The 25,838-nt window shown below is 40.4% G+C and overlaps 1 protein-coding gene and 2 pseudogenes across 10 annotated transcripts in view; 1 reads left to right on the plus strand and 2 right to left on the minus strand.

The window, feature by feature from the left end:
* Window positions 1-970: 970 nt before the first annotated feature.
* LOC118989872 (60S ribosomal protein L12-like) lies at window positions 971-1,675 on the minus strand (annotated as a pseudogene).
* A 1,336-nt stretch (window positions 1,676-3,011) lies between these two features.
* Window positions 3,012-25,838, plus strand: part of RMDN1 (regulator of microtubule dynamics 1) — a 45,485-nt gene continuing 22,658 nt past the window's right edge. For 6 of the 10 annotated variants that reach the window (XR_005067114.1, XM_037050209.1, XM_037050211.1 and 3 more), the window contains exons 1-4: window positions 3,012-3,266; window positions 11,624-11,747; window positions 19,920-20,016; window positions 23,686-23,845. Coding sequence is in view for 9 of the 10 variants with exons in the window: in XM_037050209.1 (XP_036906104.1) it covers window positions 3,090-3,266; window positions 11,624-11,747; window positions 19,920-20,016; window positions 23,686-23,845 (558 nt within the window). In the remaining variant the exon portion in view is untranslated. Of the gene's footprint in view, window positions 3,267-4,728; window positions 4,753-11,623; window positions 11,748-19,919; window positions 20,017-23,685; window positions 23,846-25,838 lie in introns of those variants that run through there. The other 4 variants (XM_037050207.1, XM_037050215.1, XM_037050208.1 and 1 more) reach the window with 3 other exon arrangements.
* Window positions 25,079-25,779, minus strand: LOC118989884 (sphingomyelin phosphodiesterase-like; annotated as a pseudogene).

Consider the following 25,838-nt stretch of genomic DNA (forward strand, 5'->3'; position numbering starts at 1 on the left):
GCCTTAGGTCATTCCCCCCTTGGGGAATCTTACCCGTCATTGGCTAACTGATCAAGCATTGGGGGCCAGTTATGGAAAAAGGAGCAGAAGCAGCACTCTTGCCAGAAAGATAAGCTTTGTCTCCTTAGTGGCTTATGGTCTGAAGGTTGTTCACTCAGTTTAGCCATGGGGGGTTACAGCTCCTGAAACCAGGCAGGGCGGTTCTCAACAGAAAATGCCACTTGCTTTCCCAGTTCAGGCCTTTCCACTTTCCTTCTACACAAAATGCTGTGCTCCCAGATATCTTCATGAACTTCTCCTTCTTGCTTAGGTCTTTATTCAAATGTTTCCCTCAATGAGGACTTCTGTGGCTACCAGACTATTTAAAACTATAATACCAACAGAGAAATGCATTCTTTACCCCTTCCTGGTTTATTTTCCAATTCATTTATCATCATTTATTATATCTTTTAGTATTTATCTATCTTTTGCCAACTAATTATAGTCCTATATATATATATATATATATATATATACATACACACACACATATATATATATACACACACATACACACTCTAATGGAATATATATATATACACTCCATTAAAAATTGTTCATTCACATCTAGAAGAGTGGAAGGTACATTATGCAATAAATGTGTGTTGTATGAATGAAGAAATGGTGCCAGGACTTATAATAAGACAAAAGTCAGACATGTCATTGATTTCACAGTATAGCAAAGGCACATGTTACCACTTCTTATCAACACATTACCGGTTGTTATTGCTGCAGCTCCAAAATATGCTTGATTAACAAATAATCTAATGTAAAAATAATATTATAAAATATGCTTAGAGCCATAAAAGATAGAAAAGTATATTTGGGAAACCAAGAAAAGCTTTTCTGAAGAAGTGACTTTTGTGCTGAGAGCTAAAAGATGAACAGAAAGGAATAAAGGAGCTGGACAAAGGAATGAGAAGGAATCTTTTTTTTTTTTTGGGTTGTCAATGATCTTTAATTCAATTATTTTCCTTTATATCTATTAAGTAGCCGGCCATTCTACTGCACCACAGTTGATGTCATCAGGTGGTGGCCATCCACACTGCAGCCCACAAAATGGGCCATCCGCAGGATCTCTTTAACGATTCCAGAGAGTTCTCTAGCTAAAGATCAGTGCCACATCTGTCAGCAATGTTGATGATCTAAGCAAAAATGGTATTTCCACTGTGCATAATGTGTATGTGTGTGTGTTTTCCTTGCATGTTTCTGTCTCATGGTGGTTCTTTGAGGACTTTGATAAACAGGGCAGATGCAGAAGGCACTACCTCAATTTGGGCCTGTCTGTTCTGAATGGTCAGTTTCACTGTAATCCTCAGACCCTTCCAATCACTGGTTGCTTTGGCGATGTCATCACCAACCTTTTTTGGAGAAAGGCTAAGGGGGCAGATCTAGGGGGCCAGGGCAGACATGGCACCGACTTCCCAACTTCCCTGGCCGGTGCACCTCAGGTAAATGACTTTGATCTTATTGGGGCCGAACTTCAGTTGCATTGAGGTGGCTGGTGCTGGATGAACCCGGATTAGGAATGAGGGAAGAAGAGTTGCACCTTTGCCCCCTGAGTTGAAAGCCAAAAGCCAGACGAGAAGGAATCTTGACAGAAAATGATTTGGGGGGGGGGGGTGCCTGAGGCTCCTCAAAGGAAACAAAAGACAAAAAAATATATTTCAGACTTAAAGAGATTAAAGAAACATGATAATTAAATGCAATACGTAATCTGGATGTGACCTTGAGTTGGGAAAATAGTTGCTATAAAGGACAGCTTTGAAACACATATTAAATAATAGTATTCTGTCAGTTTTCTGAATTTGATCATTGTTCAAGAATTAAACAAGGGAATGTCTTTGTTTCTAGGAATAGAGTCATATGTGTAATCTACTCTCAAAAGGTTCAACAACAAAAAATAGTAGGAATATTATATACATACCTCATGTAATATATGTAAAGAACGATAAATGTGACAAAACATTAACAATGGCTAGTTTTGTTCAAACTGTAAAGTGTAATTAAAATTTAACTCTGAGTGAAATACCAGAAACTAAGATTTCAGGATTATTGTGGCATCCAGTGGTATACGCTTATTATTTAGCAACATTGAGGGAACTACCAGCAGAAATATGTAAAAGTGGTTCCCTCTGGGAAAGCAGACTAGGGTTCAGCAAATGTTGGGAAGAAAATAGTAAGTCGCTGATGAAATCCTAAAGAAATGTGGTTGATTCAGAGGGACGTTGGGAGACAGCAATCATAAGGTAGCAAGCAGCAATGGACTTGGGGAGGATCAAGTGAAATAGGACTACGCGTTCTCTTTGTATCAGCAGTAGTAAAACGACTATGTAAATGCAACCTACTTGCTGAAACCAATGTCTCGCCTCCTCTTCCATAAACAGCTTTGCTGTGCCCCGCACAGCAGGCACTGAACTAGGATCCGGACCATCGGTTACTAATCTGGAGGGACCAGCCAAGTCTCTGCGGAGATCATGGTTTCAACCAGAACCAGAGCTACCGATAGCGACCTCTGAGCCTGGTTCTCTTCCTCCTTCATCTTCCCAGCCGTCTCCCTCCTCACGTAGGTTAGCTCAATTTCCCTCTGCCGCACCCCGCCGCACCCCGCCGCGCCCCACGGCATGTCTACTCAAACCCCCCTTTGAGGGCAGCAAAACTAGAAATAGCTAGCCCTTGTCTTCTTGCAGACTTAAACGCTCGGGTCTATTTCCGAGCTTCCAATTCTCTTCTCATGACCTAGCTCTGTATCTAAACCGTAACACACCCTAAAAACCAAGAACACACAAAAATAGAAATCATAAGGAAATTCTCGCTGCCCCAGTGCCACCCGCGCAGGACCGGGTAACCCGCTAAGTCCCGCCCACTAGAGGCATACCCCGCCCACCGGAACCGTGAGCTCGAAACTTTGCGCCAGACCGGAACTTGTGCACAGACCCTCACGTCTGTATAAGCGCCGGAAGATGCGCCGGCAGGAAGGCGAAGGACTTGTCACGCCCTTGCTTGGTGGGCGGTTCTAAAAGGTGGTGAGTTAATCCGGCAGGGAAGTCATGGCTCTGGCTTCGCGGCTGTGGCGCTTTCTTCCTTCCGGGCAAAATGCAGTCCCGGGATTTCGGCTTCCGATGCGCGTTACCGGCGGGCGCGGAACCTGTGTGCAGGGTCTTAGCGGCTCAAAGGTAGCTGCTGAGTTCTGGCCCCAGGGGAGGGCACATGCTGGCCACCGCGGCTGTGTTCCGACGAGGAGCGCGTCGCCGTTTCCAGGAAGGAAAGCAGGTTTGTGTAAGGGTTACACAAACCTGCTTTCCTTCCTGGAAACGGCGCTTACACAAACCTGCTTTCCTTCCTGGAAACGGCGACGCGCTCCTCGTCCCCAGCCTCTGCCTGCGCTTACTATGAAAGCTTTTCCCTGCACAGTGTTGTGGACGCTGTGAGGTGGCCCTTGGATTGTCCGGTTCTGGCGTTTCTGTTTGATTGGCTGGGCCTTGGTTTATTTCCGGAGGAGGATTGGGGGCTGAGGGTAGGCACTGGTGCATGTGACAGTGCATTTGAACTGGATGTGTTATTCTTTTAAACTCTAAAAGCAATTTTTTGAGTGCCTGCTGTGTTCCTTGGTGTGGTTGGGGGCTGTGTGAAAGAAGGGCTCAACTTCTTTCCTGCAAAGCTTGAAACTGGATGACTTGGATGGGGAGAGATAGAGAAGTGGTGCTAAGCATGAAATTACCGAGCCTTAGGTTTTTGAGGCAGAACATTGAAGTTAAAATTCTAGAGGACTGAGACATATAACATTTCTTGAAGGCTTACTGTAACCATACATTGTATTAAGCATTGCCTCATTTAATCTTCATTTCCATTCTATGTGATAAAAAAATGTTATTTTAACCATTTTTAAAAAGAAGAAACTGAGGTGGGTTGGGTTAAATAATGTGTCCAAGTCTTACAGCTGGGAAGACGTTGGGTTTGGTGGCAGGTTGACCATCCCCCGAGCCCATGAGCTGCTTATTGTTGCCGTGTTAAAAATATGAAAACTAGAGAAGCAGCATAGAAAGGGTAGAAAAAGACAAGGTCAGAAGACGAAAATACAGCACCTTCTTGCTTAACGTGGGAGGTAGGGCAGAGCTCAGAGACATTGCAGGTTTCGCTCTAGGCCACTGCTGTTGAGTCCTCATTTGTGTGTGTGCGTGCTGTTGGAGGGTCTCTCCTTCAATTTGTTAAATTTGAAACACCTGTGTAGCACAATAAGGCGCGGCCCACTTGTGCAACAAAACAGTGAGAGTTAAATTCCTGCTGCATCTCATCAGCCTTATAATGAGACAGAGTTATTCCAGAATCTGCTGTAATAACATTCTAAGCCAAAGGCAGTAACAAAAATTATTCTCTCCAGGTATACTGAATTTTTAAGGAGTTGTAACTATGTATTGTTACCGATTTACCAGTTACTCATGTATTTTCAAGCATTTGTCATTGTAGTTTTCTTTTTCCAAAGTTTTTCTCGAAACATAATAAGGTCAGTAAGTTGAGCTAGAGGTATTTATTTCCCAGGAGTTTGCAGAGCGTGAAGGTTACTTCTGAGGGGCTGAGAAAACATTTCATTTGTCTTTTCTATTTGCAGTCTGTATTACATAATACCCATCTTGGAATGTTTATTTTTCAACAAACTTGAACTGAATGTTTTCTCTGAGCACAGCTCTCTTCTATGCTGAAGACACAATGAATGTAAGAAAGAAACCTTTTCTCATTTATATTACAAATTTGAAGGGAAGGTGGCCACTTAGTGAATGTGATGAATGGTGGGTGTGAGGAAAAGGGCAGCAAAGTTACACTACACTTGATCTTGAAGGGAGGAAGAGAAAAGGTGTGAACAGTTAGAGGTGAGAGATACAGAGTGATGAGGACAACAGTATTTTTTTTAAGATTTTACTAATTTTTTTTAGAGAGAGGGGAAGGGAAGAAGAAAGAGGAAGAGAAACATTAATGTGTGGTTACCTCTCACGAGCCCCAAACGGGACCTGGCCTGCAACCCAGGCATGTGTCCTGATAGGGAATCGAACTGGTGACCCTTTCTTTGCTTTGCAGGCCTGCGCCCAATCCACTGAGCTACACCAGCTAGGGCATTACAACAGTATAAGAGTTGTGGTAAGAAAAGGGGGTCTTTTTAAGGAATTAAAAGTGACTGAAGTCTGGAATGGGAGAGTAAACCGAAACAAGGCTAAGAACTCAGCATGTACCAGTTTTTTAATTAGCTGTTACTACACAACAAATCATCACAGCACTTAATGGCTTAAAACAGCAAGTGGTTTCTGCTGGTTAGAAGTCCAGATGAGGCTTAGTGGGGTGCCCCCAGCTGGTTTCTTGTGAGGTTAAATCAGGCTGTTCAGCTGCTGAAGTCTCAAATGAAGGCTGGTGCTGTGCTGTCTCTGTTGTGCTCTGATGGTGGGGCAGTTAGTTAAGGATTGTTCTGTTACAGCCCTTGGTACCCAGAATGTAGGTCTTGTTGGTCACCAGAGCCAGATCTAGGGGTGTTCCCTGGGCAGTAGATGCAGAAACTGTGGAAGTGATGTGGAGGGAGAGTGTGATGATAGTGTTCACCCTTCCTGGTGCCTGGAGAGGGTCACCATTGGTCTCTGGATGTGTTTTATATTAGATACTTGCCCATTAGGCTGAAATTTTAAGTTAAGCGAATAAACCTCTTTCACAGAGAATTCAGGTCCTTATCAGTCAGCTGCTTGTGTGATGGGCTGTGGGGTGGGTGAGTCTGGGAAAGTCTTTTACACATGGTTTCTCACTTAGCGGTTGATTAATCCGATGCCAGCCTCCTTGGCCTTCTAAGCAAGATGTTTTGGGGGCTTGTCTCTCAGGTGTGGGTCTTAAAATTTAGAGTGTCTGGTGTGGGGTTCAAAACCTCTGCTTTTTGGAAAGAAGATTTCTGTGATTATGAATTACTGTCAGGAGCGGGGTTTATGGCAAGAGTGTGTTTCTGCCTTTCCCACCTGTTTCACTCTGGGTTTTTTCCTCACTTGATGTGGGGTCATGTGAGGGCGACTTTCCCCGTAAGTCCCCCCCCCCCCGCCCCGTGTGCCACAGATGTGAGTGGGCGTGCATCCATGGCAATGGCTCTAGGCCCCTGGCTTAGAAGGAGTCCCAAATCCGTTCTGGTCCCTGTTGGGGCACCAGACATGGGGGCGACTTTCCTTGCAAGTCCTCCGGAGTGCCATGGATGAGAGTAAATATGACTGAGATGTGATGTGATCTGCTTAGGGAGGAAAAGTGGCCATTTTCCCAGAGGAAAAAGGCTGTGGGCAGCAGCCTCCAGTTTCTGGGAGGAGAAAAAGGCTTCGAGCCCCCTCCTCCAGGGCCTTTTATTGGGTTGTAATACACAGGAATACAGGGCAGCAAGGATCAAATAGTAGATAACATTTCAAAGAAATCTGAGGGTTTACTATGAGTCAGAGTCTGTCAGGAACAGAGTTTTAGGGTTTCCTGTTCGAATCCTTAACATATGAATGAAAACACTCTTAGCAGAACAGATTTCAGGGGTTTATCAGGAAATCTTTGTGATGCCAGATTTTCCCCTAGGACACCTCTAGCAAGGCTAGGAGCTGCACCTCTCCCCAATAGGTATTCAGGCTTAAGGGGATTAGAGCCAGGAAGCACTTCTCCTAGAGAACATGGGGACTCAGGCTTTGTAAAGGGTGGGGGTGGGGGACCAGAGTCCATTGCTCTTTGTTGCAACCCCCAAGTCCTTCCATGAAGGCCTCCCAAGTGATCGAGTCTGGCTTAGGTTGCCCCCTGCTGTGAGGGGGGGGGGTCTTACCCTTCATTGACTTCTGACCAAGCTTTGGGGGCAGGGGGAGGAAACTGAGGCAGCATTTGCTACCAGAGACAAGCTTTGTCTCCTGCAGCTTGCATTCCAGAGGGTGTCCCTCGCCCTTAGCCACAAGGGGTCGAGATACAATTCCTACAACCAGGCAGAGCAGTCTACAAAAGAGTCAGTCAGCTAGATTTTGGGTTTGTAGCTGTAGATTTGCTGTGTCTGTGGGAGGAGCTGTGTTGGGATCCTCCTCAGTTGGGATCCTTTTGAATGGGAACCTGTGGAGGCCACCAACCACAGCCAAGTTCGGAAAACCTTGTAAATCTGATTTTATTCTAAAGGTTATAGAAACCATGAAAGAATTTTAAACACATGTTTTTTTAAAATTAGATTTGCATTAAGAACAACTTTTGTGTAGTGTCAAAAATGGATAGGGTAGTGGATGCTGGAGACAAGGTAAGGATCATTGCTATAGGAGAGGTGAGCACTGTGATGGTTTGAACTGTAGTGGGGGCCGTGGGACTGGAACTCAGTGGTTGCAATCCGAGGCTGTTGTGGAGATAAACTTAGCAGACTCAAAGGATAGATTTGGTGTAAGGGTTAGCGGGAAGGGGTGAAGGAAGATTCTCAGTTTCTGGCTAGAGTACAGGATTTGGGCAGTGGTGGTGTTTGCTGGGATAGGACTACAGAAGGCAATCTGGGGACTGAGGGAGGAGATTAATTATGTTTCAGGCTATTTAAGGTGAATGTGATTCGGTAGCCAAGCTGATGTGTGGAATAGACTGTAGTTGGGCAGGTCAGGCGTTTACCTTCTGAGGTCAGGGCTGGCGATCACAGATTCAGGAGGCTTTAGGACATAGTTCTGAGTAATACTGTAGTAATAGTAAGACTGGAAGGAAGCCTGGTACCCACCATGGAGGAGTTGCAACATTTAAGAGGAGGAGGAGCTGGCAGGAAGTTAGGAAACCAAGAGATGGTGGTGACACCTTTCTTTTTATGTAGTGACAAGTTTGTAGCTTGAAGTAGTACAATTAATGTTGAAGGGAGGACATATTTAAGAGATAGCTTCTTCTATCCAACAAATGTTTTTGAGAACTCTCTGTGACAGGCATTGTGTTGGGTGAATGAGGGGAAATGGCATATTCTAGCTGTCTCAGTCCACAAGTGATTAGCATTTTGGAGTGTCACTGAGTCCTGATTCTTTTAAGTGATTTTTTAGTTTCAGAAACATGATTTTATCCACTTTCTCAGAGGTGAACAGAGAGGTCTGCTTACAGTAATTGAAGTGATGAGTACAACTGCAAACTGTTCCTTCATTAATTTATAGTAAGACATGTAAATGCCAGCTGCCTAACAGTGCATTACTCCAAGAAAGCCAGAATGTGGTTCATTTAGCATGATGTCTGCAAAAAGAGTTGAACACCTTAGATCAGGGGTGTCAAACTCATTTTCACTGGGGGCCACATCAGCCTTGTGATTGCCTTTGAAAGGTCAAATGTAATTTCATCTCCTTAACAATTAAGGAGTAGTTACATTTATACAGTCCTAAAGTTATTTCAGCCCTTCAAAGGCAACTGCGAGGCTGGTGTGGCCCCTGGTGAAAATGACTTTGACACCCCTGCTCTAGATGCATAGTTCCTCAAGTCCGTGCAACCTTTTCTGCCATGTGATCTTCCTGCCAGAGCTTGGGAGCTAGGAGATTCCCTGATAAACTCTTAGTCGTTTTCCTCTTATTTTATTTTTTCAAGAGAGAGGAAGGGAGGGAGAAAGAGGGAGAGGAATATTAATGTGCGAAAGATATATCAGTCGGTTGCCTCTCACATGCCCTTAACTGGAGACACATGCCATGACTAGGAATCAACTGAGACATTTTGGTGTGCATGTGAACACTCAATCCATTGAGCCACTCTAGCCAGGGCCCTCTTTTTCTAGGCACCACCATCACCATGTGTGTGCGTGCACACGCACACACACCCATATCCTCTGCCTTGCCCCATCTTGCTTCTTAGTTTTAAATAAAAATAAATGCAGAAAATTCAATGTTAAAAATGGGACTATATCAAATTTAGTTTTACTACTTTGTTGTTGATGTGTTTAGAATCCAGTCATGTGCAGTATCCTGAATATTCATACTCAAGAAAGTAAATACAGGCCTTTGCATGGGCAGCTCAACTAACTGGAGTGTCATCCAGATATGCCAAGGTTGTGGGTTCAATCACCAGTCAGGGTGCATACAAGAATTGACCAGTAAATACCTAAATGGAACAACAGACTGATGTCTGTTTGTTTATCCCCTCTACCCCCTTTCTTTCTCTCTAAAAGCAATAAATGGAAAGTAAAGAAAGGCACTGAGCAAGTTGCAATATGCCAGGTTCCACATTTCTACTGTAGATGCTTAAGAGAAGTTAAACTGTGGATCAGGTATGGGATGGGATAGAGTCAAGAATGACTCTAGGGTTATGTATTTTGTTAATCTGCACAGTCAGAAGAATTAGGTCATCATTTACCTTGAAAGGGAAAACAGGAATGGAGTTAGGGAGATGATAGCTGTCTTAGCTGATAAACATGAGATGCATGTCATACTTCATGTATAGAGAAGTGTTGATTAGGTAGCCAGCTGCATTTAGGATTCTGACGTATAGAGGAGACATCCTAGCTCAGATTACATACACAGGTTTTTGGCATGTTGATGGCATTTAAAGTCATAAAGTACAATCACCAGAATGATACAAATAAAAGGAGGTCTGGGACTAAGCTCAAGACTCATTTGGGCAGGGAGGTATTGGAGATGAGGAACCAACGAGAGACAAGCTGTTGAAATAAATTCAAAAGAGTAGTATTTCGAAAGCCACATGAACAGTGTGCTGAGTTAGAACAACAAGTGCTGAAGAAAGAGGCTGGATTGGTTACAGAGAATCAGTTTGTTTTGACTCTGCCGATGGTGATGGTTTTACAGGTTTGTACAGTGTCATAACTGGTACACATTATGTGTATGCCATTTATTGTATGTCACACATACATCTCAGTATAATGGTTTTCGAAATCAAACATCCAGCCCTGATTGGTGTAGCTCAGTTGGTTGGTTGTTCTGCAAAGCAAAAGGTTGCTGGTTCGATACCTGCTCAGGGAACAAGCCTGGGTTGCGGTTCAGTCACCAGTCCAGGTGTATATGAGAGGCAACTGATTGGTGTTTCTCTTCCTCTCATTATCTCACTTCTCTCTCTAAAAATAAATCAATAAATAAAAAAGCCCCCAAACATTCATTCATGACTTAAGGAAAAAAACAGAGGAGGGAATTAGCCACTGTCAAATACTGTTGATGGGCCAAGTAAGAGAAGTGAGAAAGGCCACAGGAAATGGAGCCCCCTTGGTTACCAGCCAGATACGTGCATGGAATGTGGGCCACAAATTCTTTGTGAGCTCTAAGGAGAAAGAATGTGGGGAAGAGGGGGAGGTCTGAGTACAGATGACTTTTTAAAAGAGTTTTGCTGAAAAGAGAAGTCAGAAAATGAGACTGAAGAGAGATGTGGTCAGGAGGAAGGTCTTTGCTATAAGAAGAGAAAGATCCAGCTTACCAACATGATACAGCTTGTTATTATACAAGCTGGGGCAGGGGGAAATACTGATGCTCCGTTGTCCTGGAAAGGGGGTAAGACCCACACATGCCTTCTTTCCTGTTGTTTTTGGGGATTGTGGCCATAGTTGTAAAAAGTAATTTCTAAATCTGTTTGGATATATTCTATATTCAGATATGGAGCTCTGTATAGAGCATATACTCTATACTCTTAATTTTATTGTTTACTGAAAGCTATGAGTTTATACATCGCTTTCAAAGATATCTTAAACCTATTTCCATTTTTTATGTGTACTAATTACCACATTTATTATTTTTCATCTTGTGTTGTCTTAAACTGATATTATATTGGTTTGGCCAAAAAGTCTATATGTTTTTTTTGTACGATGGCTCTAGTAGTGCTTAGTTGTCTTTAACTTCATTCAAAATAATTTGTTAAATTGTATTGTGACAGCTGTCATATCAGTGTGCATTTTAAAAAATCAAAATTGGTGAATTTTTGTGTATCCATTTTAATATTGAACATAAAAGAAGATATGCAACATTTTTGGTATATTATGCTTTATTTTTTCAAGAAAGGTAAAAATGCAACTGAAGTACAAAAAAGATTTGTGCATTGAATGGAGAAGGTGCTGTGACTGATCGAACGTGTCAAACGTGATTTTCTAAGTTTTTTGCTACTATTCACATTTTGGCCAAAACATTTTTTGCTGTGGTGCTGCCTCATGCATTAGAAGATGTTTAGCAGCATCCCTGACCTCTACTCCCTAGAAGCCAATAGTGGGACATAGCAGACATACTCAAAATTTCTAGATCAATGAAGTTATTGGTGAAAATGAAAAATGTATCTTTTGTTTTAAGGAAGAAACTAAACAGACTTTTTGGGCAACCCAATATGTTGGTGTCTTATAGTTTTTTCTAACAATTATACTATCCGTGCCTCCTCAATTTACCACTTACCAGCATGACAGATTTTTAAATAAGCTACCTCCCTTAGATGTTACAAATCTTTTCTTAACAGGCTATGCTCTCCCTATAAAGTAATAATGTGAAAAATAGTTTGAAGAATTTGATGAGTTAAATTTTAAGCAGTATCATTAGGATTGATTGCTTTGGGAAAGGGGGAGAAAGTGATGTAATTTATGCTTGGTGTAGCAGTTGTTTCAAATTTTCCGATTGATGACCTTTGACCATAATTGTTTCCACAGGTGATAGGAAACCCACAAGCTTTCAAAAGAAGCCTTATATTCTCAGCCTTGTCTTATTTGGGTTTTGAAACTTACCAACTTCTTTCTTCGTCTGCTGTGGTTCATGCCACAGCCAAAGGTAAGTCAGTTAAACATATGAACTCCTAGTGGTTTACCTTTGTCATTTGGGGGTTAATAACTTAGTTATTTTTTAGTATATTTTGGGATTGATGTTGTTAATAGGCTAGATTATTTTCTTCTTTCCTCTACATGTCAGTCTGATATATTTTCTTTTAATAACTGCAGCTCCTTCAGTGAGAAATACTATATTAATACATTATAATTTTAATAGGACCATTGAGCTAAGATTGGTACCTTTTTTCCCTTTATTTTTATTAAGACATTACAGATGTCCCCATTTCTCTTTCCCTTTGCCCATCACCACCCATTCCCCACACCCTCTTCCCCATGGCCATCACCAAACTCTTTTCTGTGTCTATGGGTTATACATACATATATGTTCTTTGTGATATATTTTTAAAGGGCTGAGGGGTTGTGGTGGGAACAAAGAATATCCTACAGAGACCATATCTGGTCTACAAAGCCTAAACTTCTTACTCTCTAGATGTGTATAGAAAAAGTTTGTCAATCCCTACTTTGTAATGATACAATGATTCTTTTGTTTCCTTATTGCTAAAGTGTTAGAGCTTGGTACAGTTAAGAAAGGCTCAGTTTCTTTGAGATAGAAGTACTTAATTTATAAAGAATGCAGCGCTGGCTGATGTGGCTCAGTGGATTGAGTACTGACTTGCTAACCAAAAGGTCACTGTTTTGATTCCCAATCAGTGCACGTGCCTAAGTCCCCAGCAGGGGGGCATGAAAGGCAACCACCCATTGATGCTTTTCTCTCTTTTTCTCCCACCCTTCCCTCTGTGTAAAAATAAATAAACAAGTAAGTAAATGTTAGGGTGGGCGGAGATAGGAGGAAGCTCCGGCTAGACTTTGCCAAGACGGACATCCTCACAGTAACCTGAGTCCGAGGAAGAGACCCCCAATGCTGTATTGCTGCTTTGTTCAGAGGGCACCAATCCCCAGCTCCCATGGGGAGCCAATGAAAATAAAACCCCACGACATTCCCTGTTTGGGCGCAACTTCCCCGGCCCCACTCTGTAGACCGGGGAACCTCGCCCGGGCACACAAACCCCAATAAAGCTCTTTATTGCCTACTTTATGGCTGATTGGCACTTCTTTGTTGGTGGAGCCTGAGAAAAACCTTTCAGTGAATAAATAAATAAATAATCTTTGAAAGATGCGGTTTGGTACTAAATATCAAATAACTGGTTGAAAGTAGAAAAATTACGTCAAATTTCTTATTTATATACTACAGATAAATTAACATTAAGAATTGTCATATTTTAAAAATTAAATTTAGTTAAACAAGTTGTGTACATAGAACCAAAATTTCAGCATGTTAGACATAGTCTTTTAATTGATATGTTAAGATCTTTTTCACAGGACCCACTTTTTAATCAAGAAGGGAGTTGGGGGAGGAAGCAAAAATTTGAATACCTGTTCATATTAAAGTTCTGGTAGATGAAGAATTTCAGAATATTAGCTAAAAATTACTGGTTATTGATTTTGTTTATCTGTGAGTATTCTTTAAAAAAGCAGGTAGTTGAGCCCTGGCTGGTGTAGCTCAGTGGATTGAGCACGGGCCTGTGAACCAGACAATCGCGGTTCGATTCCCAGTCAGGGCACATGCCTGGGTTGCAGGCCAGTTCCCAGCAGGGGCCAGTTCCCAGCAGGGGATGTACAAGAAGCAACCATACATTGATGTTTCTCTTCCTCTCTCCTTCCCTTCCCCTCTAAAGATAAATAAATAAAAAATAAAAAAAAATAAAAAAGCAGGTAGTTGAGAACTGCTGTTTATATCTTTGTTTTTTGTAATGTATCATTTTACCCACACCTGTGTGCAGTGAAGCAAATGGTTCTGGTGTCCCTCTGAAGGATCTGAACTCAATTACAGGATCAGAAGACCCTGAGCAGTGGGAAAATGTCCACAAAGAAGTGATCATCTGTGGCTAGGAGATAGTGAAAATTAAAGAGTTTTTTAAACTGGGTTTTTGGCTCATCTATAGTTGATTGAAGGGGAGCATTTTGAAGAGTCTTAGGATTTCCATCATTGGTAAGGGTCTCTGTGGAATAAATGTATCCTGAGAGAGAATGGTATCACAAAGATGACACTGACCCCTGATGAGGAGGCTCGTTTGAAAAAGATTGCAGAAAAACGTTGGGAAATTCAAGAGGTCAAGTTTTTTAGTTATTTAAAGCTACCATTCTGAACTTATTGAAGAGGTGGTAGTTAAAGGATTATATACCAAACATTTGAATAAACTTAAATTTATAAAAGTAGGGAAAAGAAATGGGGTGGGACGACTGACTTAGCTCTTCAGCTTTTTTATTTAGCCTCCAGGTGCTGGATGTTACTTATTATTTACAGTTCCTAAGTGACTGCAGCAAAGATGTTTCTGCTACTTCCAATGTACCAGTAGTAGCCTTCTGTATGTTTACAGTTGTTATTTGGCCCAAAAGTGTATATGATATATGTGTATATTATAGAAGTTCTGATTCCTTTTATCCAGTACATTCTAATGCATTCATTTTGGCTGGGTTATACGTATGTTTATTTATATGCTATTCAAAAGAAGTCATAACTTCCTCTTCAATGTAAAAGTAAAAGTATGTACAAGGGGGAGCCCAAAATAAAGCAGAATTAATAAAAAATTAGGTATTTAGTCTTAAATGCTTAAACTTCAGTCACCTTCAAAGTATTCTCCATTTGATGCAGTACACCTATTGAGACTTTTTTCCACTGCTCAGAAGTGTTTGAACATGTCAATTTTAATGCCTTTTAGTGCTTCTACCATTGTTTGTTTCACCTCCTCCATGTTGGCAAAATGTTTCCCATTGAGGACTTTTTTCATCAGGAGAAACAAACAAAAAAGGTCCCTCGGGGCAAAATCAGGTGAATAGGGAAGGTGGGGGCACAGGAGTAACACCTAAAACTGCTGAATACACAGCACCCAGTGGGCTGCTGTGCTTCTGAATTACTCATCATAAAATGAGCAAACATGTTGAAAGAGTCTTCAAAAAAAATTCACTGAAGCCAAATGCAGCCTCCCACAACAATGCCGGCTAATACAATGACACAGATGGGTTCCTAGAACACTCACCTAGAGGGGGAAGCCTGTACAAGTGGCCTGCCCTCCAGAAGATAATTCTGTTTTTATTTTGGTCTCCCCTCGTACATGCAGAAATAACTCAATGTTCCAATCCTAGCACTAAATAAAACCTTGGAAAAATTAACATTTTAATATTCCAAGGTATACCTTATTCTGAAAACTAAATTCATTGTGTTTATAATAGAGATTTTAGTGAAACCTACCCTATGTTTTAGAATCCTTTCTCTATATTCAAGCATATTTTGACCACTTGAAATACTAATTTCAAGTAGTCAGAAAGAGTGGCAAAGAAAAGAGTATGGATGTTTATTTAGCTGTCCTTTATTTTTTTTAGCTTTGTTTCCTTATCAGCATGTTCATTTAATTTGTTTATGAGGCCAGAATGTAGCCCTTAAAAAAAAGAGGTCACTTATTGATAAAATATAGAAGCCCTGTTTTTTTATAACTTGGAAAATGATCCAAGTTTGTGTGAAAATGTATAGCTTCATTGGTCCTTACAAGTTTTCCTTTGTTATCTCCTTTCTCTTTCCTATGCTGTGATACTTATTTTTAATATTTTTTGAAATAGGTCTTCAAATAATTCCATTCATCAGAACTTCTGCTTAATTTTCTTTAAACCTGCATCATGCTCATTGAAATCAGTTAATTTTTTCTCCAGTTATGGGATTAAATCCTTCTGAATTGAGCTTTTTTTAGAACTTAACCTAAGGACTTAATATGTTTTTTGACATTCTAGTTGGATGGGATCATGGGACTCATTTTTTAAGACATTGTCTGTACTTACCACTAGATTGTTTCAAATACCTACTTGTCAGCAATAATTGAAACACTCAGTAAGTTATTTATTTCCTTAAAATAGACAAAATTTAAAGCCCCTTGAGATACACTAGCATGAGAGAGAAAGTTCACTGTTAAAATGGTTAAAAGTGAGGCCCTGGTTGGCATAGCTCAGTGGATTGAGCACAGGCCTGCGAACCAGAGGATCGCGGTTCTATTCCCAGTCAGAGCACATGCCTGGGTTGCAGGCCAACTTCCCAGCAGGGGACGCATGAAAGGCAACCATACATTGATGTTTCTCTCCCTCTCTCCTTCCCCTCCAAAGATAAATAAATAAAATCTTTTAAAAAAATGCTTAAAAGTGGCTCAACCTGCATGACCTTCCTAAATCACTTCCATTGTCTCTTCACTTTTTATCTTGATTTGTCTTTATCCAAGATCCGTTAGAGCTGAGGTCAGTGCTCCTTTACGTGTAACCTTGTGTTACTTTAGGGCCCTTTTTTAGAGGCACTGTCTCCAGTCCTGCTGGGGATTATTGGTATGAAAAGTTTTCCTTAAATTTTAAGATATCGCTGGTGCTTAGACCCTTTTAGTATCTAGAGAAATCTTAGATTATCCAGAATATTTAGATACTCATTTTCTGCTAAATCTTCTACTGAGGAACTTCAGAAATAGAGCTATTTTACCTGCTTAGATGAAACTACTCTACCTGCTTAGAGTAGTTTCATCCCTGTTCAGGTGCCTCTCACATGCTTCAGAGTGCACTCAGCAAGAAAAATGGAAAAACCTAAGTTTACTAACTTATACATGTAGTTACATCATTGACTCCTTTTACATTGACCTTTTTAATTTCTTTTGAAAAATGCAAAAATTCATTCATTGCAAATATTCATTTTAGGCTGAATTTAAAATTTCACTGTATAGTTGTGAGTGAATTAATATCAGTTTATCTTGAGATATGTATTGATTACTTATGTTGAAGAGTATTTTTAAAATTATACTGATTGTGCTATTACAGAAAAAGTAATGTACTTTAAAAGTTGAGTCCATTTATAGAATATGGTCTCTTTATGTCAGTAGCATAGCTTATTTTTAAATATTTTCAGGGAAAGTGCAGAGCATTAAAAAAAAATACGGCTGTTTTATAGAGATATCAGCGATCTACGTGCTTCCACCTTAGTGCCTATATGAGTCTGTAGTATCAGAGTAAGTGTGACTTTTCTTATAAATTACCCACTAAATGAGTTTAGAAATTTCTGTTTACAGTCAGGAAAAAACATTTTTTAAATCTGGATACTATGGCTTATGGTACTGTACTATATAATAAAGAAATTGGAGATAAGTGATATAAATTATAAAAGTATAATACACACAAATAAGTTAAATTATTTTAAATTATTCACTAGATTTCTACATTTAAAGAAAGTTACATGGGTGATGAATGTAGAGTTCCTGGATCATTTTAAGGACAGATCTCTATCAGGCTCCTCAGGGTGTGGAATATAAAATCAATGAATAGAATTAAATGTGACTTTGCTACTTACATATGCCACATACACATTTCAGTATGCCAAGTCAGTATATTTAATATTATAAACAAGTTTCCACATACTTAGTGACTTACTATCTTCCAGTTCATAGTGTAGAAGCTCCAAATGGGTCCCACTCTGTTCAAGTCAAGGAGTCAGCAGGGCTGTGTTCCTTTGGAGCTTGAGGGGAGAATGTTCCTAGTGTTTTCACCCTTTAGAGGCTTTCCACATTTCTTGGCTGAAAACCCCTTTCCTCCCTATTCATAGATAGCAACAATTGTATCACTCTGACCTCAACTCCGTTGTCATACTTTCTCTGACTTTTCTTCTGCTTCCCTTGCCCACTTTTAAGGACTTTTGTTATTATCCTGGGTGCACCTGGCTAATCCAAGATTATTTCCTATTTTGAGGTTAGCTGGTTAGCAACCTTAATTCCATCTATAAATTTAACTCCCCTTTATTATATAAACTGCACCTTTTTATAGGTTCCAGAGATGCAGACTCTGGGCCTCTGGAGTCTGTGTGTTGTAGATGTGGTACACAAATTCACATGGAATACCAAATCCTGCGGAGAAAAAGGGATGGCACAGCCAGTCTCAATGGGAGAGCACCTCTGAGTGGCTGAGCCACTCTCTCAAGAGGAGAGTGCACCAGCCCTTGCCTGGACAGGCTTTTATTGCTTTTCAGTTGCATTACATCAAAGAAGGTTTTCGGTATTTCTGGATTTAGTTAAGTGATTTCTTCTTACAGATAACAAAAAAAGGGAAAAAAGTATCAAATACAAGGGAACAATAAAAATGATTGATTCGGTTACATTTCATCCTTGGGACATTTTAGCACAGACTTTAGGGAGTTGCTTCAGAGATAAACATTAAACATCTGCAGTCTTAACTCAGGGTGAGGGAGTTTTAGCAAAAGCAAGACTCACAGCAGCCTAGGTACACTGCAGGCCTGATTCCCCATGGGAAAGCTGATCTGCACACCTGGCTCCTGTATGCCACTTCTCATTGATCGGTTTTCCGGATCAGTGCTGGGCTACATTTGCCATTGCCATGCTGATTGGTTCTCTATATTTCAGGGATTAGGATGTAGACATGATGAGGTTCACAGTTCTGTTTACCACAAAATATTGACTAAGAATGTTAAGACTATTACTTGACTCTTTTTAAAAGAATCTTTGGGTGGTTATAACCAAATTTGGAAGATGAGCCACTGATAAATATAGAATAAAATAGAAGCCACTTAAGAAAATTAACCAACTGTGTTGATTATTACTGGGTTAGCCAAAAAGTCTGTTTAGTGTTTTCTCCTTAAAAGATACTAATAACTTTATTGATTTGGAAATTTTGAGTATGTCAGCTATCTCCCACTATTGGCTTCTAGTGGGTAGAGGCTAGGGGTGCTGCTACACATCTTCCAATGCATGAGACAGCACCACAGCAAAATTTTTTTTGTCCAAAATGACAGTAGTACCAAGAAACTTTGCAAACCACTTTTGACAGGTTCAGTCAGTCACAGCACCTTCTTCATTCACTGCACAAATCTTTTTTTGTGTGTTTCAGTTGCATTTTTACCTTTCTTGAAATAATAAAGCATAATATGCCAAAAATGTTATATGTCTTCTTCCACCTTCAATATTAAAATGATGGACAAAAGTTCACCAATTTTGACATTTTTTTAAATGCACACTGATATGACAGCTGTCACAATACAATTTAACAAAATTATTTTGAATGAAGTTAAAGACAACTAAGCACTACTAGAGCCATCATATGGGAAAGAAGTGAAACTTTTTGGCTAACTCAGTATTTTAGCTATAGCACCTAAAGAGATTAAGATAAGATTAAAGAAGAAAAGGCTTTAAGGGTTTCTTTGCCATTGTCATGTAATTTTTCTTAAACTAGTATGATTATATCATGATGCTAACAATAAAAAAATACTTCATGTGGTTTTGTCATGTTCATTTTTTTCTTTTTTGATGACGTAGTTTTTAATATTTCAAAAACTTAACCTCAAATACACTATGATTAATTAAAGCATTCCAAGATAAATAACAAATTGAACCCAATACATTGGAATGTTGGTTCATTTGTAGCACCCTTATAAAAAATAAAATTCATTGTCTCCTTTAGTAACAATTGGAATATCTTGAAATTTATATTTAGGTTTTTCCAGTAATTGGTCAACTTCAGAGGCTTACACTGTCTATAAGGTTTATATGTTTGGGGGTAATGTCTAATCTAGTTAATGAATTGGTTTGATTATAGTGTGAATCAGGTAAGTTTCAGATTCTCCATACAGTTAATTTCATCCAAGTTTTTGATGACAGATTTGACTCTTTTTCTGTAAATTATCTGTATGTCAGGTCATAAAGCAAGTCTAGTAAAACAGTGTGGTTCAGTACATGCAAATTAATTTCAATACTGTAAGTGGATGTTACATCATCATTTTTTACAGTAAATGATACTTAACAGTGGCAACATCAAAGACTGGAGGACAAGTGTACCATAACTTGTCACAGAAAGTTCCTTTTCTCATTAAAAAGAATGCCAATTTTAGTACCAAAATAAGTTGTCTAATTTTTTATTTTTCATGCTATAAATAAAACACTGAGTATGATAGTTTCATAATTTCTATTACACTTGTGTTTAGATACTTCAGGACTTTGATCTAATTTTCTTTGCTTAGATATGAGTTTGTGTTTCTTAGGGGTTGCTGTCTGGCTTGGGAAGACCTCCTTTACTGTGTTATTTTCATTTATAGTCTTCAGAGTTGAAGAAGTACTCCAACAAGCAGATTACCTCTATGAAAGTGGAGAAACGGAAAAACTCTATCAGTTGCTGATCCAGTACAAAGAAAGGTGAGCAGAGTGTGAGGGGCCTGGGTTTGTGGTTTCCTCAACATTCTCGTGTTATTTAACACTTAAAATGAGTCTTAGTGCTGTGAATATTTATAGTTTTTTTAAAGATTTCTACTTCAAAATAATATATATTTTAAAGATTTTATTTATTTTTAGAGAGGGGAGGGGAGAGAGAAAGGGAGAGAAACATCGAAGAGTGATTGACTCTCAAGTGCCCCCTACCGGGGACCTGGCTGCAATCCAGGCATGTGCCCTGATAGGGAATCAAAACAGCAAACTTTTTGTTCCCAGGCCAGGGCTCAATCCACAGAGCCAAACCGGCCAGGGCTGAAGTTATATTTCTTAGAGTTTTATTTGTAGCAGGCTATTTCTTTCTTCTGTTAAATAATTTGCAAATGCTGTATGTATGTCATTGATTTAGAAAAGGTTTTACTTACTATAGTAGAATATTGGAATGCTTTTTCTGTTTTGTTAGTTTGCATCATACAAGTTGAGTTGCCGAATATCTTTATGTCATCTATATCGTGTATTTTTCATTTCTTATAAATTAATTTCTTAATAGGTACAAGATTTTAATGAATTTGGGTGGTTATATGACTCTAGTGAGTGGTATCTGTGTATCATGTTAGAAGCTCAGTCTTTAGAGAAACTAAAAATAACTCCTTTTTAAAAAGTAGTTTACATGTTTAGTCCAGAGTACCAGTGTGTATTTATTTAGGGGTAAGATAGAGGTGGGGTAGATCTACCCCTATAAAGTGAGTCAGATAAGGCATTTCCAGGTCACTGATTAACCTCATCTATTCTACGCCTTTCTTAGATTCTCAAGATGCAGCATTTTACTGCCTAAATGTTTATAGGACCCATCTGTCCTTCCATGGTTCCCTCAGTAACTTGAGAAGGCTGGCTTGGCATTTTAAGCTCACTTCAGTAATCACTTGAAAAGTAAGCTGTTAGGTAGTTACTCCATATTCGTTGAATCATAAATACACTGTTACTTCCTTTAGTTTAAAAATTTTATGTGAATATCGCTTTTTGTTAAGAAATACAGGGAGAGGCAAAAGTAGGTTTACAGTTGTGAGTATATAAAACAGTTTATTGTATTATTTATTTTATTTTATTATTTTTCCATATTAACAACTGTGAACCTGCTTTTGCCTCACCCTGTATATAATATAGTAGGCTTAAAGGCAGACATTTAATAAAAAGGAATTTAAGGCTAATTTTAAAACTATTTCTAGTTCTTAGTTTTGATTACTGTTTTGTTATTAAACATTTATTATTTTATATAATTATATTTAAGTGGAAGTTCTTCAAGGAGTTGAGTGCCCTTACTTGAAATATGCCATGTCTTGTGGCATGGATTCATTTGGAGATTACATTGTACTCATTCATTAATATGTACTTACCATGTATCTGTTCTGTGCCAGGTACTGTATGCGGGGCCAGGGTACAATGATTTTGTATTTTATTTATTTTATTTTTTATTTTTTAATATATTTTATTGATTATACCGTTACAGTTGTTCTATTCCCCCCTTCATTCCCATCTACCCACACACTCCCTCCCCCACCATTCTCCCCCCCTTAGTTTATAACCACGTGTCTCAAGTTCTTTAGATTCTATATTTCCCCCACTATTCTCACCCTCCCCCCATCCATTTTCTGCCTACCATCTATGCTATTTTCTGTGCCTTCTCCTCCCTTCTCCTCCTCCCACTCCCCTGTTTCTAACCCTCCATGTGTTCTTCATCTCTATGGTTCCACTCCTGATCTAGCTGTCCTCTTAGTTTGCTTTTGTTTTAGGTGTGGTTGTTAATAACTGTGTGTTTGCTGTCCTTTCACTGTTAATATTTTTCATCATCTTTTTCTTATATAAGTCCCTTTAGCATTTCATATAATAAGGGCTTGGTGATGATGAACTCCTTGAACTTGACCTTATCTGAGAAGCACTTTATCTGTCCTTCCATTCTAAATGAAAGTTTTGCTGGATAAAGCAATCTTGGCTGTAGGTCTTTGGATTTCATGACTTGGAATACTTCTTTCCAGCCCCTTCTTGCCTCGAAGGTCTCTTTTGAGAAATCCGCTGACAGTCTGATGGGAACTCCTTTGTAGGTGACTGTCCCCTTATCTCTTGCTGCTTCTAGGATTCTCTGCTTCATTGTAGTCTTGGCTAATGTAATTTTGATGTGCCTTGGTGTGTTCCTTCTTGGGTCCACCTTCTTTGGCACTCTCTGAGCTTCCTGGATTTCCTGGAAGTCTATTTCCTTTGCCAGACTGGGAAAGTTCTCCTTTATTATTTGTTCAAATACGTTTTCCACTTGTGGCTGTTTCTTTCCCCCTTCTGGTACCCCTATAATCCGGATGTTGGGACGTTTAAAGATGTCCTGGAGGTTCCTAAGCCTCTCCTCATTTTTTTGAATTCTCATTTCTTCATTCCTTTCTGGTGGGATGTTTCGTTCTTCCTTCTGGTCCTTCCATTGATTTGAGTCCCAGTTTCCTTTCCATCGGTATTGGTTTCCTGGACATCTCCCTTCATTTCAATTAGTTTAGCCTTCATGTGTTCCTCTAATCTGTGACTATAATCTACCAATTCTGTGAGCATCCTGATAAATAGTGTCTTGAATTGTGCTTCTGAGAGGCTGGCAATTTCTCGGTCGCTGAGAGTTATTGGTTCTGGGACTTTGAGTTCTTCTTGCGCCATCTTTTGGGCTGTTCGTGCCTGTTCCATAGCAGGATCGGAGCCCCAAAGTGTTCACTTGAGCAGGGCAACTAAGTGGCTGGGTTGTGACGTTGTATGTGGGGGCGGGGTCAAAGAAGGACAATGGCTTCCCTCTGCCGCCTGCCGCTGTGGCTCCCACCGGCACCGCAGCCACCACCGTCACCAGGCTCACGCGTTTCGTTCCACTGCACGTGAGTGTGCCACCGCTGTCAGCCCTCCACCACTGGGTTCGCCCCCCCCGGGGCCTGCGTGGTCCGTCTCACTGTGCGCGAATGTGCGACCTTGGTCAGTCTGCCCCACACCCCAACTGGTTCCGGGCTGCCTGCGCGCCTAGGTGGGGGGATCTGTCCTGCCCGACCCTGCTCTGCTGCTGGTTCCGCCTCTCTTACCGTCCCCGTTGAACGGTTCCTAGTTGTCAGACTTCCTTCCGTATAATTCCGTTTTCTGGTCCCTGGGTGTGTCCTATTTCTCCAAACCTTTGTTGCATTCAAACATGTTGTGGGAGAAGGCACAGTGCTTCCACCTATGCCTCTATCTTGGCGGAAGTCTCCCGATTTTGTATTTTAGAACAGACCCTCTTTGTCAAGTCGATGTGTATGATGTGCTCTCTGAAGCCCAGTACAAGTAGTAAGCCTCAAGTTATATCTTGCATATTACAGGGCACGTGTTTGGAGAATTCAAATGCAAAGATATTTTCTGAGGAAGGTAGTATTTCAGATATAGTAAGTTAATATTTATGTCTAATACTAGATATTGTGTAGGAAATTTCTCATCAAATAAAGCTGTGGGAGAGAAAATAACAAATTTAACATGGATAATGGCATTTGATACCTTGTTGCTTGCTATAGTCTCTCTGTCCTGAAAGATCATGTATAGTCATTAGTGATGTGACCTTTGACAGTTTTTAAAAATGCGAACTAAAGTGTTGGTTTTATATCTACTTTAAATTAGTGAAGATGCAGAGTTACTGTGGCGTTTGGCTCGGGCATCACGTGATGTGGCTCAGCTTAGTGGAACCTCAGAAGAGGAGAAAAAGGTCCTGGTATATGAAGCCCTCAAGTATGCAAAAAGAGCACTAGAGAAAAATGAAGCAAGTTTTGCGGCTCATAAGGTGAGGTACCTGGTTACCATGTACTGAGTGTTACACTGGTCTACACTGCAATTATCCCTAATTTACAGGGAAACATCATTCTCTATGTTAAAGTAGGGAAGAGATGTATTTTTATAACACTTTTTCAAAAAGAAGTTTTTTCCTTTGCAGTCTTGAATACTTTACCTTCATGAGTTTATTTGATAAATTATTTCTGTGAATATTTATTTTCATGAATTACCTATATCTGTACTCCTAGTAGTACAAAAACTTGACAGATTTTTTCTTATTTTCCTCACATTCTATTTCTGTACTGTGAAACCAGCTATAACTTTTCACATGTAAACTCCCTACTTTATGGATTTCCTAATTGGATAGAACAGTGGTTTTTGATGGACACTGGAGAATATGAGGCATTATTGATGTTTTGGATTAGGACATCACTTTATCATGTTGGACTGTCCTGAGTAGAGCCCCAGGTCATTGTGACATTTCCAGTGCTCCCTTTAGGGGCCAGTTTCCTGGCCCACTCCCCCAACCTCCCCTCCCCCTGATGCTTGCATGCATACACACACAGGTTTTATATTAAGGATAAAACAGATACAGATCCTTTAGATGTTGAGACTTTTTTTTGTGGCTCAGAATATGGTCCCATCTTTGTAAATGTTCTTTGTGCATATTCATTCAGCTGCCTTTGAGAGTATCTCGGAAATGTTGAGGTCCATTTGCTGATAGTGGTGATTCAGTCATCTGTATCCTTACTGATTTCTGTCTACTTTTCCTGCCAATCAGTGAGAGTGGAGTGAAATCTCCAAGTATAATTAATAGATTTTGTCTGTTGATTTTTGCATTTGTATTAGTTTTTATAGCATATACTTTTATTTACTTACTTTTAATTTCTTTGAGTCCAAGTCTCATATCTGTATTTTAAATACCTGGAAGCCAGGCAGGTGCAGCTGCATTATAGTGTTCCTGGCTGGCCAGCACAGGCCTGGTGTGGCAGCTCCATCTGGTCTGCCAGTGGCCGTGCCAGTGGAGACCTATGCCCCAGAATAGCCTAGATGCTCCGAACAGGCAGAGCTGCCAACCCTCCTTCATGTCTTGATAACCCAGCTCTAGGAAGGAAGGTGCTATTTCCCCTGTGTACTTGGGGCCCACGATAGGGTCTTCCTTCTCCCCACATCCTTCTCCCCACAGTGGCCCTCCGGGGTTTTTGCTCCCTTCCTAAGGCATGCACTTTCCCAACTCTGGATGCTAGTAGAGCCATGGGCATGGCCGCACGCTCCAGACATCAGAGAAGCTTGCATCTGACAACAGGTGGTGACACAGAGCAGGGCTGTGGGAGCTTGCTGAGAGCTGAGCATGTAGACTAGTGAGGCAGTAGGATGAGCCACAGGGATCAAAGGCTGTGTGGCCCTTGTGGTAGAGAGACCAGAAAGTCTGAAATAGCTGTGTGTTTCCCCGCATGTGGTATACCAGGTCGTGCCAGGTAGCAGGCAGTGCATTGTGCAGCCTGTAGTTTTCTTAAGTTCTGTAGAGGAGGTGCCAGTGCGGAGTGGCTTCCCACTCATATGCCTGAGTCAGATTCAGGATGTAGGTCTTGTGATCCAAGACCACATGAGAGCTTCCCAGGTAGTCACCATCTGTTTGGTAGACCTGATAACCAGGATTAAGGCTGCAGTAAGTGGTGGTGCTAGGTGTCAGAAGGACTATAGATAGCAGCCAGCTCAGGGTTTCCTTGTAATAGAACACTGCAACCTCATCATATGGGTGTGGCCAAAGAATTGACCAGCCAAGGTGTTCTTGTACCTGGCTAGAATTCAGCAATAATTCCAGCTCCTGCTTTTCAGGCAGTGCTCTGGGGGTATGTGACCAATTACCATATTTTACCATGTGTAACATGCACTTTTTTGCCCAGATTTTTGAGGGAAAATAAGGATGTGCATTATACATGGGTAGGTCTAATTCTGTATCTGTATAAATGTTTTAAATTCTTTTATTTATGCTTATGTGT

The sequence above is a fragment of the Sturnira hondurensis genome, unplaced genomic scaffold (assembly GCF_014824575.4).
Source record: "Sturnira hondurensis isolate 20B ecotype Veracruz unplaced genomic scaffold, ASM1482457v3 Scaffold0006571, whole genome shotgun sequence".
Taxonomy (NCBI): domain Eukaryota; kingdom Metazoa; phylum Chordata; class Mammalia; order Chiroptera; family Phyllostomidae; genus Sturnira; species Sturnira hondurensis.